General features: G+C 32.0%; 1 protein-coding gene across 1 annotated transcript; it reads left to right on the forward strand.

Moving 5' to 3' along the window:
* Nucleotides 1-826: 826 nt before the first annotated feature.
* Nucleotides 827-16,726, forward strand: LOC114753003 (uncharacterized). Its single transcript, XM_028941682.1, has 7 exons — nt 827-914; nt 1,714-1,832; nt 13,648-13,933; nt 14,039-14,083; nt 14,325-14,609; nt 14,974-15,140; nt 16,391-16,726. The coding sequence occupies exons 1-7, from the start codon at nt 827-829 to the stop codon at nt 16,583-16,585; spliced, it is 1,185 nt and encodes a 394-aa protein (XP_028797515.1). The 3' UTR covers nt 16,586-16,726.
* The last annotated feature ends 319 nt before the right edge of the window (nt 16,727-17,045 follow it).

Genomic DNA, 17,045 nt, shown 5'->3' on the forward strand with positions numbered 1-17,045 from the left:
GAATTTAATTTCGGTTTTTCAGTTCAGTTATTTCAGTTTTCGGTTATATATTCGGTTTTTATTTTTTAAACAATTCGGTTTCGGTGTTTGCTTAGATTAGTAGAAAAAAATTTCAGTTATAACCGAATAACCGAAATAAATATATTATATATTTATATTTAATAAATATTATTATAATAAATATATATGTGGGTATATGTGAACTTTTTAAATATATTTATATTCAATAAATATGGTTATAATGAATATTATTATAATAAATTATATTGAATGATGAAATATTTATTAATTAATAGTTGTAATTGTGTTTTATTATTATTTTTAATTTAAAATCATTTTCTATATTTATATATTTCGGTTAATCGGTTAACCAAACCGAAATTTTCGGTTAGTTCGGTTAATCGGTTTCGGTTCGGTGTTTAAAATTTACTCTGTTCGGTTATTCGGTTAATTCGGTTATTACGGATAACCGAACCGAAAAAACGAATACTCACCCCTACCTAAAATTCCCTTCTATTTTTTTATATTTTTGTTTCACTGACCATGCTTACCCCTTTCTTTCTTTTTTTTTTTCCCCTTCCCCTTTTGTCCTTTTGAATACTCTCTCTCTCTCTCTCAACACTTCACTTTCTGCTAGCATTAGCCCCTACGTCCTTCTTCTTCTTCTACACTTCTCCTTCTCCGATTATCCCCTTGAGTCTCACGGTCGCTGGCTATTGCTTGTCTATTGTCGTTTGTCGTCATCGCTCTCCCGTCATCGTCCCCACTCCGTCCCACTTCTTTAACGTTCCCTCCCTGCCTGGTGTTTGCAAATGGTGTTCCTTCCATGCTCGGCACTACTCCCAATCGGCGTTCTTCTCTCCCTTCTCGATGGTCGGCGCTCCCAGTCAATGTTCTCTTCCTGTTCGGCGCTTGTAATCATCATGCATTTCTGCCCACTCGGGTGCGTTTACTTCGTCCTTCCCTCTCTACCTTCCCCATTTCTTCTCTTTCACCCTTCTCTCTTGAAACTCGTTGATTCCTTCTACACATCTATTTGTTATTCTTGGTATGAGAAAAGTGAAACTGAACCTTGCTGATAGAGTATCATTTCAAGGGTCTAACTATAATTCTTATTTCTAAGCCTAATGCATGTGCTTGCATGATGATAATTTGATGAATGCTTCCATTGTTGAGATACTGTGCTTCGAAGTTCTTTTGTAAGCTCTATTTCCGGTTTTCTTAAAAAATTTGAAGTGTCATTCTCATTTAACGAAAATCCCAATTGCTCAGATGGTGATTAATATTAAAAAGGTTAACGAAATTTTCATTGAGGAGCTCTAGCTATTTGGAAAATTTTTTTGAAAACAAATTTATCTTGAAAATTTAAAATTATAACAATATTACTCTTATAGTAAAAAAACTAATATTAATTATTAAAATAATTGATATTAACCATTAATATTTTTAATGATAGAGACAAGATTGTTATAATTTTAAATTTTTGGGAGTAAACTTTGCTTCCAACAAAACTTTTGAATATCTAAAACTCTTAAGTGAAAATTTTTTTAAAAAATTTACACCTAAATTAAAATGAGCTGATATAAATAGGTTCTTTTATAGATTTTTTTTTTAAAACAATAATAAGACGTCCTGATCCTGTTCTCATCCCTGGGACGACACTAAGATGAGACGAAACACGTGACAAAAATCACGTCCTGTCATGTTTTTCAGGCTGGGACTGGGTCCCGTCTCATTCAATGAGTGGCTATAATCTGACACACGAGGACAAGAAGTGCCTTGCCGTCACCAGTGGCTCCAACATCTTCGACGGGGTCACCGGCCAAGTCAAGGTTTCTCCCTCAGTGTAATTAAGGACCTTCCGCGGGAACTTCTCCTCAAGCTGGTCGAGCCCAACCCAGATGTCAAGGCCTTCGCCTTGTAGCCCCACGCTACTTTTGTAGGTTCACAAATTAAGTGTTTTTTTTTTTGTTACAAATGACGATATCTTTTTGCTAATAGTCAGAGACTAATCTTCTCAGGACATAAAGATCATTGAAGAGGGTTTGGCTTCTCTCAATTAGTATAATGTGATTTATATTTGAATAAGTTTTATTTCAAAACTAGTTTGAGAGAATCTTTGTTGAGTGATATGTTAAAAAGTTAGCTTAAGAGTATTCAAATCCAAAAAAAAATAAAAGAAAAAGCCAAAACCATGCAAAAATTCTTCGAATTCAACTTGACTTTTAATTCAAAAGCTCATTTTCTTATAAGCCATTCCAAATACAGCATGTTAGCCCAAAATAACTTTTCATGGCCAGTTCTTCAGCACATGATGACATAATGCCGAAGAAGCTCAAATAAGTGAAAGTGAAGGAAGAGATATCGGACAAGTTGGGTCGAAGTGGCTTTTCCTTAAAAAGAATCAGTTTAGCGCCACATAAGCTCTACATAAGTGAGAGTGAAGGAACAAGTTTGGGATACTCCAAAATTACTTTACAAAAATAATTTCTTGTAGATTTAGATAAAACTCTTCAGACATATTCACCTTAAACTTCGTAAAATCATTTTTAAAATAATAATTTAATTTCTACTCAACCACTTCCTAGTAATACAATAAGACTTTTGTACGGTAGTACAATGAGAATGGAGGAGCGAGGCAAAAATGGTAGCCTAAAAATGCCAAATCAAGGGTGGTTAGATGCTGTAATAAATGTAGCAACTTGAATACATCGCACAATCCGCAAAATTATTCATTGCAGCATCCATATCTCCCTGAGTAAATTCTTCAATATTCGGCCGCGTGGTTGAGTGGTGCAGCTAGCTTGTGATGAGAATCATCAATGCCGTTAATTTCCTCCTTCTTCGCTGTTAGTTTGTTCCACATATTTGGGCTAAGGAGCCTGTGAATCCAGCGTATGCGTATGACAGAGATTTGGACGAGGTTCTTTCATTATAGTGGTAGCTATGTCAGTCCGTATAACGGATTCCAAAGCTGGACCCTCTCGATTTAGTCATACAGTTATTGATTTCAAGTGTGATTTGGTGCATCTCTGTGGGTGCGGGCGATTGCAGAATGGAGCGTGTAGGTCCCACTTTCAAGACAGCCAATAAATACCAAAGAACAAAAAACCGAACCGGACAATGAACCGGTCAAAATAGTGGGTTAAGGGTTAATGGTTTAACCGGGGTCGGACCGGGATCGGACCGGTCATATTAAAATAATATAATTTAATTAATAATAACAAAACAAAATAATAATCTCTAAAAAAAATTTTTACTCTTATGTTTTTTGAGAACTTTCTTTTGCTTTTTGTGTGGGCCACCTTGAATCATTGTTCTGCAGTCATCCCTTTTTTATCTCCATACGGCTTACCCCTCAATCACTCCATCAAGTACCATAGTAAAAAAGCAATCAATCCAAAGAAAAGACTCGGAAGACTTGGACTGCCGTGCTTGCTCTGAAATTACAGGCTGTGTATTCCTCCTTTTAATAATAAAATAATTGCCCATCGTCCCTTCACTTCCTTTCCTTGGATTACTTTCTCACTCCGCTCGCCTCTCCGTCCTCGTCCTCAGCTCGGCAGCTCATCATTTTGCTCTTCTTCCTCTTTTCACTTGCCCCCACCGCCACCTCTATCCTTCTTATTTCAACCCTCCCACCGCCTCCTCAACACCCTGAGGTATCTTTTTCATTCTCTACTCTTCGTCTCCTCCAATTATTTTTTCCCTCCTCAATTACTGCCCCTTTCTTTTGCCAGATTCTCTGGATTTTTGGTCATCACCTCTTGCTCTTATAATGGTAGAGACGCAGATGGCCTCAAGAGCAACGAATGCCTTCGTGAACAATAGGAGGACTAAAATTATTAAACCGGACAACCCATCCAACCGGCGGGTTGCCCGGTTTTCACCGGTTGAACCTGGTTTTTTCCGGTTTTATCATAGGCCGGTTTTTTCCTTCAACCAGACCGGACCAAGGACCGGTTCACCGGTTTTCCGGTTGAACCGGCCGGTCCGGTCCGGTTTTTTTTTCATTGATAAATACTCTATCTGTTTCATATTATAAGGCATATTCTGGAAGCTTTTATTGTTCCAAATACAAGTAAGTAACTAATTCATTAATGACCTTTTTTTGCGTTTTGCCCCATCATTAATTACTACTCCCTCCGTTTCTTATTATAAGAGACGAATAACCGAATTACGTTGATAAAAAAAACAGTTAAAATTAGTTAAGAACCATCAATGTGTAAAAAGTACAATTTTTTTCCAAAAATGCCCTCATTAATAAGGAGAGAGAGCATGAGAGAGAACAATGGTAAATTATTAAAAGAAAGAGAAGTGGAAAGGATAGAGAGTGTGAGTTGGAATAAATATGGGTAAAATAGGAAATGAATACAAAAACGCAGAGACAACTTTTAAGTGTCTCTTATATATAGGAACATGCCATAAACATCAAATGTCTCTTATAATAAGGAACGGAGGGAGTAATGTTTAGTATTTTTTTTTAAAATAACGTCCTCAGAATTGGTGCTTCTCTATTAGGGTAAACTTGGGAAAAATTATTAATTTAGGACTAATTTAATGTTTTAACTCCCAATCCTTAGGATGTGAGAATTAGATAGAAAAATCTTATAATAAGGACCAAAAGGATTATAATCCAATTTGAGAGTTGTTTTTAAATAATTGTAAGAAAAATATTAGCTTAAAATATTTGACAGTTTTTTGTTTGGAATTTCTAGTTGATGGTTGTTTATAATAACCATCAAGTAAGGGCATGATATTAAATACTTTACTGTTAGACTTAGGGGGTATTTGGATATAACCAAACCATGGTTTGGAGAATAACTTCTGGAGAATAGATTTTGGAGAGAATAGATTTTTTGAAGAATAGATTTTGTGAAAAAGTGATTCTGAGAAGTGAGAGTGTTTGGATAGTTGTTACCAGAAGCACTTTTTACATGTACAAATTACTAAAAAAGACATAAGTTAATATGATAATTACAGAAAAAATATATTTTATGATATATTTTAATTTGAAGGAATAAAATTGTTAATAATATATTTTTTATTAACATAATTAATAATACATAAGATAATATAATTAATAAATAATTAATATGTATATATATTTATAAGATATAAGATTAAATATATTTATAAAAAATATGTTTATAAAAAAACAACAAGATACATATCCTCTAGGCTCTCATACTCTCCCTTTTTTTTTCCAAAAGCAAAATTTTTTTGCTTTTCCCAAAACCATGGTTTTGGAACTAAAATCATGGTTTTGACTCAAAACCATGGTTTTAGGTTTTTTAAGGGTGTTTTGGGAGATTTTTTTCCCAAACCATGGTTTGGGTTGGAACCCAAACACCCCCTTAATAACCTTCAAGTAATGATGCATCGTCTTTTTAAATTAGGGGATACTTTTCAGGCTGTCCTCATATACTACTTCCCATCCTTAGTATAGGAACTAATTAACTAATTTGAGTAGATTAAAAAAATTAGTTAAGTTAGTTATTTGTAATAAATATGTGGTGTCTTTCCTAAAATTATTTAAGAAAATTAGTTGACTAATCAAGTGTATTAGCTAGAACTATCATTATTGTGAGGACTACCTTTAAAAAAAATAGATAAATATGATGGATAAAATGGATTACGATCTTATATTTAAGATTAAAATAAAAGTCAAATGAATTTTTATATTAAGAATCAGAGATAGTATTACATATATACACAAAACAACAAATAAAACTAAATCACTGAATAGATGATCAAAATGTCAAAACAAAAGCACAAATTCAAAAATATTCAAAATAACTTAGATATCCTTGGAGGAAGAGTCCTTATTAGAGGTAGGATTTAGTGAGGATTCATATTAAAAATCAAGAGATGATCGATTATTTTATTCATTTTGGCATAAAGAGTGTGGATACACTACTAAAAAAAAGACTTTAGACAATAATTTTTGGCGACAACAAAAAAAAACTCGTAAATCATCAAATTTGGGTTGTAAATCATTGAATTTTTGTTATAAATCAATGAACTTCACTTGTTTATTCACAATTAAACACTTACATTTGGGGTTGTAAATTCCTTCATATTTCTTGTGAATTATCGAATTTGGGTTGTAAATTCATAAATTTTTGTTATAAATTTTCAAATTTTACTTGCTCATTTACATCTAAATAATTACATTTAGGGTTATGAATTCCATTATGCTACTTGTAAATAGTCAAATTTTTGTTGTAAATTACTAAATTTTACTTGTTCATTTACATTTGGATACTTGCATTTGTTTATATATATATATATATATATATATCTTCGCATCATATGATTAACTGGTTTGGTTGACTTAATGGTCACATTACTTTTGGTATGTCAAAGGGTTATATATTTAGGCCCTCCATTAGCCACCTTATTTTAGAAAGAAAAAATCTTCAGGCCCCCAAAGCTTTGACCTCCGGTGCTAGCCATTGAGCGTTAGAGACCGAACCTCTGATGATAATTAATATTTATTTTTTTTTAAAAAAAGGGGGTGTTATTGTAATTTTATTTTTAAATTTTAATTTTATTTTGGTCCTAGAGGGTTGATTGAAATTTTAAAATGTTTTAGGGTTGATGATATTAATTAGCCACAGTGATCCTAAAATAAAATTTTTCCAAATTTAATATTATACGCGTATCCATTTATAATTTTCATGTTGACATTGAGTTATTGGGTTTGATACTTTTTTTTTTCCCCTGAGACTAATCTCTGAAAGTGCTTAAAATTAAAGTTTTCTTAATAAATACGCTTTTCAAGATATAAACTTGTGTTCCATTACTTACAAAATAAAATTGCCTACCAGTTAAATAGCTTGTTGAATTATTTAATAGGTCACTGTTCAACCGTTCATACCAAAAGGTTGAACTGCGCAACAATCAAATTAATTAGAAGTGTCATTGTTGAATCACCAAATGAAAATTTGTTCTGGTAAGCATTTGGGTACAAATAATGGAATATATATACATATATAGACACACACAAATATATATATATATATATATATATATATATATATATATATATATAGGACTACTAGTTGTAAGCCAGACCAAGACTTGATGGCGCATGTTAAGATTCCTATGAAAAGATTATTATCATGCATATTGAATCTATCAGCTGTTTCCTCCATGTGAAGATCAATATACTTCTAACTCCTAATGTACAAATTTAATACTCCTCCTGTCCTAATTATAAGACCCAATTGACTTATTTGAGGAGATTAAGGAAGTAAGTTAAGTTGGTTATTTATAATAAATAAGTGTTGTCATTCCTAAAATATCCTTGCTAATTAAGTATATTGGCTAAAACTATCATTATTAGAAGGATTATCTTGGAAAAAAATGCATAAATATAAGAGACAAATGGATTGGGGTCTTATAATTAGGACCAAATAAAAGTCAAATGGGGTCTATAATAAAGACCGGAGGAGTATATACTTTTTAAGTTTAAAGAACTAAATGTATATGTTTTAAAGTTAAGGGATTAAATTAAAATATTATATGAACTCAAAAAGTATATTTTAGTTAAAAGAAAAGAAAATAAAAGAAAAGATGTGGCCCTATATTTGTGGGGTAGTAACTTTTTCTGTCTTCTGGGCTCCATTGGTAGGAGAAACGTTACGAAGAAAGGCCCAAAGTCCATAAGTTGGCCCACAATTCCCCAAAACTGGCTCAATGTATCATCAACCTTATACCAACAAGTAGTAAGAATTCAACTCATAACCCATAAATTTATGAGTTGGAATCTTTCTGCAGATGTGAAAAACTTATTAAGGCGATTTGTAAGTATTTTTGTAAATGTTCTTTGTGTATTGAGACTTGTTCTAGTCTTGGTAAGCTCTCGAAATTTAACTCATCTAGATTTTTTTGTACAAAAAAAAAATCAACCTTGTAAAAAAAAAAAAAAGCATGACAAGGTTCCCCGTGATTTTTCTCAACCTTTCTCCATCCCCCAACCCCAATTTTTCATGGGGTCGTTTAATAATTAATATCTCCGATGTTTTCGCATGGCAAAATTCACAAAATATTGTTTTTTGGTAGTAAATACAGTAATCGTTATAAAGGAGGCTTACTTGACGACGTCGTATCATTGTCGCCATATCTGCCATACAACTCTGTTTCTTTAATGGGCGGAATTAAAGTATCATCTAAAAAAGTTTGCATAAGGAAATTTACAACTCTTTTTATGAAAAAAATTACTGTGAAGTCTAAAAATAAAATTCTTTTGAAAAAAATTCTATAACAAGTAAATGATAAGTTTCATTATAAAAAAAATGATACTCCTTCAGTTCTAAATATAAGATATATTTGACTAGTTTAATTAGATTAAAGAAGTTAGGTAAGTTAGTTAATTATAAGAAATATGATATATTTTTTCTAAAATACCATAATCATCTTTCTTAATATTCTCCCTCATCTTCTACTTGATTATGGTTTAGGGAGTATCTATAGAGGTAATTTAGAAAAAAATAATAAATATGAGAAATATGTCTTATATTTAGAACCAAAATCAACTTAATAATTAAGTTCTATATTAAGGATTAGGGGAGTAACAAGATTCATATTATTCATTTATTATTGATACGTTTTGGTGATTATACTTTCTTTCTTTTTTTCATATTGAGACCTCAGTGATTTTTCCATTTTTTTTATCTTCTCGATGTCCCTTTGTTTTGGCCACAGCGCAGATAATTCATAATTGTATGATTGGAGGGCTCTAATTTCAACTTTAAAAATGAGGGAATCTGTGGGAGTGGAGGTTGATGCAAACGTTGCATGAAGCAGGGACAAAATTGAGGGCTAACGTGATGGGCCATTGAACAGTTGGATAATGTGAAGCTCACATGCATATGATTATATTCTCCCCGCAATATCAACTCTCCACCTCATAGCGTCCACATTTAATATTTAATTGTCTTTTGAATACGATTGTACATGATAAAAAGATATCTATACCTCAAGAGGAAAAAAGAAATAACAACAACTCAACGATACTAAACTTGCCTTTTATCTCATCCATTCCTTCCTCATAGGCCTTTTTTTGCTTGTTTCCATGCCCCACTTTCTCTACCTTCTTATTTCTCACTTTTCATAAAGAATAATAATATTGTATTTTTTTAGTTAAAAAAACATCTTTTTTACTTGATGAACTAAGTTTTTTTTAAGTAAGCATATATGTCCCCTTATTGGAGGCCTAATCAAAAATTCAAGACATCAAATTTGCATACATCTTCAATAGGAATTTGAATATTAATTCATTATGTTACGAAAGACTGTGTATTTTATATATATATATCAAATATACAATTGCCTTGTACTTACCTTTTGTTTGCTTAGTATACTAACTTATTTATTGCCTCACCCAAGCAATTCTATAACATTAAGTGTCAAACTTAATTAAGATCGACTAAGGACACTGGAAGGGAATTAAAAGAATAATGTTTCAAGTTCAATTTTAATGAATAAAATTCATATTAAGAAAGCATATTCTCATTTAAAGATCTAACACAACTTTAATCAAAATAAAATATAAAAAGGGCAACAATGATCCTTGGTTCTGTAAATGATGTCACTACTATACAACTTTTTGCTAAGATACAAAGAACAAAAATATAATTTTGAAGGAGGATGATGAATTCATGGCTGAGGTAGTGGGAATCATCCCTGAGAGAGAAATAATTGAGTTTGACAAAGATGGGAGTGCATGTGATTGGAGGAGGGAGAGATAAGTATTAGTGAATTAGCTATTTGATCTTTGAAAGAGAAACCCCTCACTTGGTGGGGATGATGAGGAAACATCATTGTGAACATGAGGCAATCATGAAGGGAGACGAACGTATCAATATTAGTTGGGTCGAATGAAAGGGACGTGATATTTTATCAAAGCTAAAGTATCATTCAATATCCCGATACTATTTTTTTATATACCTTTCTAGTCTTTAATATAATACCCATTTAACTAATTTAATTGGATTAAGGGAGTTAGGTAAGTTAATTAATTATGAGGAATATGAGACGTTTTTCCTAAAATACCATAATCATTTTTCTTAATACCCCATCTCCCTCTTCTACCTAATTATGGTTGAAGGAGTATCCATATGGGTAATTTAGAGAAAATTGATAAATATGTGAAATGGGTCTTATACTTAGGACAAAAACCAACTCAACAGTTAGGTTCTATATTAATGACCGGGGGAGTATTTAGTACTCTAACCTTATTTATAGTGTATCAAATACTATAATGTTATTTTTCTTAGTACATTCATCATCCCAATGATATTTTATAGTTAAATTTACTCAATAATTTTATTAACTTAGGGTGTTGGATGCGTGATGAATAAGATCATGATGCTATATAAGTAAGAGAAAATTAACATTAGGGTGCTTGATATACCTGAAAATAAACATCTAGGTGTTGGATGTTACCCTCCTCTAAATAAGATCAATGGTTCTAAGTATCATAAATTAAAAAAAAATCAAATTGAAAAAACTATAATTTATTTGGGTTTTATAATGTTTAAATCTAAATAATTGATGATAGTGATATTGAATATTAATTTGTTTTTGAAAATAAAAGGAAAAGAAAAGCAAATGTCCCAGTTTTCCTTTCTGTGCAAAACTACACAGACAGTGACTAATCAGTGTCTCTCTCTCCATAATGGATAGCCACAAATTCCGAAACACAGTGGTGGCGACCCAATAACTTATGGTCCCTTTCCTTGGAATCAAAAGAAACCCTAATAATGAAAGCCAAAATCACATTTTTTCTCTGAGTAGGTTAGATTGTAGTTTTCATTAGTTGAATTTTGGATTTCTCCTTGACCTTTCTTCTTTGACCCATATCGCTTACCACATCTCATTTATTAATTATAATTTATTGATACTTTTTTTCTAGATTACGACTGTAGTTTTTAATACCTATTAGTAATTGTATGCATTATGCAAGGAATCAACAAATACACAACGCTTTGGCCCAAAAATAAAAACACTACAACAATAAATTATATATAAATTCCGATAAACCTTCGATTACATTATTAAAATTTAATATTGAACTCTTTTAAATTTTTAAATTCATGTCTATATAATAACCCACTATCTTTTTAGTTAATCTGTTCCTTCGATGATAGAGTGTTATAAACAAGGAGTTATTTGCATATAAATTAAAAATTAAAACCAATTCAGTATTAACAGTTAATAGATTAAGTAAGAACCAAAAAATTATTTACACAAATTTGAAAGTTGAGGGATATTCAATAAAGGTTAGATGTTTTCTATCACCCAAAATTTATGGGGGTAAAATCTAACAAGCCTGCACAATTTTTAGTTATATGTGCATGTGAGAGAGACTTAATTTAAATTTTCTTTTCAATTTTACCATTTAATAGTCACAACATGTTGTATTACCATCTCATTGACTAGTTCGGGGCAAAAATCTAACTGACTAGTGATATATCAAAAACGAATTTGTCAGTATCAAATTAAATAGTACTTGATTCATCTATCAAATTTCAAATGAAAATATTAAAGAAAAGTCTGACCTTTTCAAGGTGAAAAAAATTAGACACATTTTTGTTTGGCCAAATTTGAGACATTATCTTTGATGCGAGATATTTAATATAATTGAAAACCTGCAAAAATACAATTTGAATTGTATGAAATTGAGCACATTGGATTTGTTTAGACTTTGTGGAAGATTTTATCTTAAAAATAGAGCCAGATAATTCCAAAATGTGGTGACAATATTAAATAAATGGAACTGTCCAAGTAAATGCCTATGCAATGTATCTAATTAATAAAACTCAAATCAAACAAAGTTTAACAAAATTTGGCCTTTTCTTTCTTCAATCAACCACTCCATCCCCTTTTCCTATATAAATAAAAGTATGTTTCTCTATTGTCCCCTGACAAACTTGGCAGCAAAATCTTGCCAATCTATTTTTTTTTTAATGATCCATAATCGTCTGAGGCTCGCATGGCATAAATTTATTACTAGATTCCTTAATTTACGATCAATCTAAAGTCCAATTAAAAAAGCTCTTCCACGTCGTATTAAAACTCAAGTTGAAAAATTATATTAATAAGTCTTTTAGCCGGTTCGGTCAAGTATTGTGGACAAAAAGTCCTAAAGAGTTTTATATGAATACCAGTAAGAGTTAATCCAGTTGGTAAGAAGTTAACTCATAACTCAAAAGTTCTAGTTGAAAGTACTTTTGTAAGAACTCTTTGAGCCTGAAAGCATACTCTAGTCTTGGTGACCCTCGCGATCCAAGTCACCTAAATTTTTAGTTATCAAATTAAAAAAAAAGAGTTTATATGAATAATTTAATATATTTTAATTGTAATTTGATTTAATGCCCAAAAGTATTTTCTACTGCGAAATGATCACTTCATTATAGTGAAGCAATTTTTTTCGGTAACAAGTTAAGCAAGATTTAGCCTAATGCATTTTTATTTTATTTACAAATAGTTGCTCAATTTTAAAATAAAAAACAAAGCTACCTTCAACTCTGACCTGTAAGATTTAAACATAATCTTCTTATTTCTTTATTAAAATGAGAAATAAATTTTTAAAACACATTTCACACGATCACAAAAAATAGAGACCTTTTTGTGAAGTATTTATTATATTTTTAGCATCATCATTATTATGCAGTAACCTTTTTTATTATTTATTTGAAATTCTAGCACGTGAATTATTCTAAAATAATTGAAAGATATCCTTCCTAATTTGTAAAGTTGAAAGAAAAAATAGGGTTAAAGAAAAAATCATAAAATGATTAAAGAAAAAATAGGGTTAAGATGCTTCACCCTAAAATATTTTCTTATATGCATCCAGTATCCTTAAGTATTTTATATTATATCCAACACCCCTAAAGTATGTTCAACATTGTGAAGTATTTTTTGATGCATCCAATATCTTAAAACATTTTTTTTAGATGCGTCTAGCACTTAAAAATATTTTTTGATGCATTAGCACCAAATAAAAACAAAGAAAAAAAAACTTCTGGGTCCTAGACACACCTAGAAAATACTACGCATGCATGTGTGTTGAATGCACCATAAAATATGTGGGATACTAGATGCAGCCAAATACACCTTAACCAGAAAAAAATATGTTCATATTTTTTTCTTTTAAAAAATTATACTCCTCCGGTCCTTAATATAAGACCCAATTTGACTTTTTATTTGGTCCTAATTATAAGACCCAATCCATTTTGTTTCTTATATTTATGCATTTTTTTCCAAGATAATCCTTCTAATAATGATAGTTTTAGCTAATATACTTAATTAGTAAATATTTTAAGAATGACAACACTTATTTATTATAAAACCAACTTAACTTATTTCCTTAATCTCCTCAAATAAGTCAATTGGGTCTTATAATTAGGACCGGAGGAGTACTATATAAGTCAAAGGAAACGAACCATGCCTATGCACCTAAAAGGTTGAAAAGGCAAGAGCAAACTTCGAGACACAGACTCAAACACAGAGAGAAGTTTGGCATAACGCCCAGTCTTTGCACTGAAAGAAAAACCCAGTTTCTAGTTTCCGCCAATAGCTTCTTCTTCATCCTTTAAACCCTCGTTCTGGTTATGTCTCTGCTTCCATTTACAGTCAAATCTCTGCAAATTTCAGTACAGTAGATATATAGACAGGCCTTCAATATCAGTGATGGCCTCAGCCATGGAAGCATCTCCTAATTACAGCACAAAGACAAGTGAAAGTTCAGAGTTCAGCTTGAGAGAATGGGAATTGAAGGCACAAAGAAATGGAGTGAAAACTAAGTCCAGAAGGTACTCTGCATCATATATCAGAAGCTTTAATGATGAAACTAGGTCTTTTAGATCATCAAACATCACTTTCTCCAGTGCTGCTTCTTCACCTGCATACACCGTTAAAGGTATTATTTCTTCCCTTTCTATCTTTCCTTCTTTTTCATTCATGGGAGTTCATGAGTTTTTCTTCTCACAACTTCTTCTTTCTGTTTTTTTTTTTGGGGTCGCAGATGGAATAGATCCTTCCACCTACTCCTTCAATACCGCTATCAGAGGTAACAGAAAATAAATACAGAATCAAACTCATAATTAGTCAAAAAGTTCATATACAGACTATAACCCATTAATATATACTTTGAACACTCATTCCATTATTGTCCATGTACTAGGTTAAAAAGCATGTAGGGTTCTAGATTAGCGCCTATAGAATATATAGGATATGAATTTGGTGTTAAAAGGATGAGATTGACACAAAGCAAACTTTTGTGATTTGACTGATTTGGAGTAATGATGCAGCATTACAGGCAAGGTCATGCTTATCTCCAGATGGGTTAGCTTTGAATTCAAAGTGGAATGAAGCAGAGAAGTATATATGTAATCCCCTTTCTGGGGAAGTACCATTAGAATGTTTATCTTCAAAAGCTCTGATCAGCAGTGGAAGATCATTTCGTAAATCAACAAACAGAGCTATTACCATGTTTGATAATCCTACAGCTTATTCTTCAAGAAATCCTCAGACAAAGACATCATCAACTGACACACATGAAGAAGAAGATGGGGTTCTTCGGTTTTCAGTTTCAGGTTCTAATATTCACTTATTCAAATTATTTAATTTTTGTCATGCACTTCTTTGAGATAGATCCCACTTATTTTCTTAATGACTTAATGTTCCTTAGTGGAGGTGATATAGAACTGGACGAATTTTTTCAGTATATATTCTGTTATTTTCTATTTTTTTTTTCCTCGCACCAGTCTGAGATAACCCTGTACGTTCAACCCCCCCCCCCCCCGGGTATTTGAAGTATATTGTACTGAATTGCATCCATTTTTCTCTATTTCAAAACACAATAAATAATAATATAAACCCCTTTCTCAAGATCCTGGAATTTTTTCTTTATGTATAACTATTACTAATTGAATCACTTTTTTTTTTTTTTTGGTACAGAAAAGAAGAAAGAGGGAAAGACAAGAGATGTGGGGATTCAAAGTACTCTTCCTTATCTTAGTTCAAGCAGCCCCAGCCCTGCTTCAACTCCATCCATCACAGACAGAAATGTAAAGGAAATTCCAGATTCACCTTTTTCAAATACAAGATCCAAACCAGACCAAGAGGTTCTTACTCCTCCTTCACTTCTTTCTCGAAATAATCGTTTTAAAATCTTTTACACGATTTAACTGGGATTTTTCTCCAAATTATGGTATGTGCAACAAATCATTAAGTCAATAAAATACGTACCCTGCTCAACACTTTCAAACTTATCATTCAAAAGTTCAGGGGATATTTTTCTTTCCTTTTCTTTTTTTTTTTTTTGGGGGGGGGGGTACCCTAGTCCACTGGTTGTGATTTCCAAGAAGGAAAATGGAATCTGAAGGCTGAATAATTAGATAGTACCCTTTCAAAGTAGGGTAGTGATACATACGTTGGTCCCTCCTATGTTTCTGGTGTTGCAGCTTCAATTAGTGTTGGTCCCTTCATACTTTCTTTTCCCAAGCTCTCTGCTTTTTAAGAATTATACAGTTGAACTTGTCTGTGTCCTTGGGAACTTTTCTGTTCACCAATCTGTTATCATATGAAACCCTTGTGTACAAACATGCAGGCTTCCACTACCCAAAGATCCCACATATAGAAACTAAATTTGAACCATTAAATTCTATAACCTGCATAGAACACCATTTTTTCTGAAGACATTATTCTTTTTCTCTTGAACTGCAAAACAAGATGATGAGGGATTCCATAAACCACCTTATTGAATGAGTTTTGTATGGTAGTGCTCTTCATTTTCTGGCCAACTCTTATGTGTGCTTCTATTGCTCGTGACTTTTTGGCCATTTAGAACTTAGAAGTGAGAAAAATATCTAATAATTGAGTACTTGTTTTGCAACATTTTGGAAGGGCATTTATTCGTGCAATCAGGAACAGAGATGCTGTCATTTTTAATAAAGCAGAACCTTCAATAATTCATGTCCCTTGATTGAAACTTCAAATTTGTCATCTTTATCTGATTCTGCATCGGTTGGAATAATTGTGTTTGACACCAAGAGTCTGTCTGCTGAAAAGGGTAGGCCGAAAAACTCATTTACACCATTTCTAAATCATATCTATCACATTTTTATATTTATTATTTAATAATTCTTGACAAATAACTTAAAGGAACATTTCATGAAAAAGATATTTGATATAACTTCATAAAAGAATGTTTAAATAAATCAAATTTACTTATTAGTTGTTCTAATATCTATTCATGATTGACTTAAGCAGAATCCACTTAAGTTCATCTTATTTGAGGTCCACGTCCTTTTCTCTCATAGAGATCTGTCTGCCATGATGTGACATTGATGTGAGAGAACAAATGGATATACAGGTAGAAGAGAAGGATAAAGACAAAGAAATGGAAAAGAATCATGCGTTGGGGACGCAAGTGGATCAACTTTACAGGCAAAGTGGGTGCTTTCCATGGATCAAGAAGAAGAAAAGGCTTAAAGATAAAGAGAAGGGAAGGCATATAAAGATCAGCATCTTCATCGCTAGATGTCAAGGAAAAGAGTCTGTAACATGATAAAGAAAGGCATACATTTTCAGCAATGTTGCTGGTTGAGCTTGTGCTTCTTGGAAAGAAACGGAAGATAAAATAATAAGAAGGGTTATTAAAAGGATAAAGTGATCATGATCTTATGATTTGTCCATTGTGTGGTGAAAATTGGCTTGTGCCACTCATTCTCATAATTGACACTAACAATTATTATTTATTTTAAACTAAGGAACCTGTACAAAAGAGTTCTTTCCTAAGTATTGGCTTCAGTAAAACACTGCATAACAAGCTCAACACAATTGTGAAATCCAATTTTCAGCAGAACTTTTTCAAGGAAGCTGCATTCCACACAATTATTAGGGGCACCCTAAGTTCGCGGGAAAGAGTTAGAATGTAAATTGTTCAAGTGTCAGGAGTTAGAGTGTTATCATTTGGATCAAACATGGTATATTTGCTTTAGTTAGTAGAGCCAAAAACTACAGACTTA

The sequence above is a fragment of the Neltuma alba genome, unplaced genomic scaffold (genome assembly GCF_004799145.2).
Source record: "Neltuma alba isolate B1F8T4 unplaced genomic scaffold, ASM479914v2 tig00007630_pilon, whole genome shotgun sequence".
Taxonomy (NCBI): domain Eukaryota; kingdom Viridiplantae; phylum Streptophyta; class Magnoliopsida; order Fabales; family Fabaceae; genus Neltuma; species Neltuma alba.

What these genes read in the sequence shown, in the direction of transcription:
- LOC114753003 (XM_028941682.1), top strand. Translation starts at nt 827, where the DNA reads ATGCTCGGCACTACTCCCAATCGGCGTTCTTCTCTCCCTTCTCGATGG. An exon ending in CTTCAATACCGCTATCAGAG is followed by an intron (nt 14,084 to 14,324) that starts GTAACAGAAAAT and finishes GTAATGATGCAG; the next exon opens with CATTACAGGCAAGGTCATGC. An exon ending in TCTTCGGTTTTCAGTTTCAG is followed by an intron (nt 14,610 to 14,973) that starts GTTCTAATATTC and finishes TTTTTGGTACAG; the next exon opens with AAAAGAAGAAAGAGGGAAAG.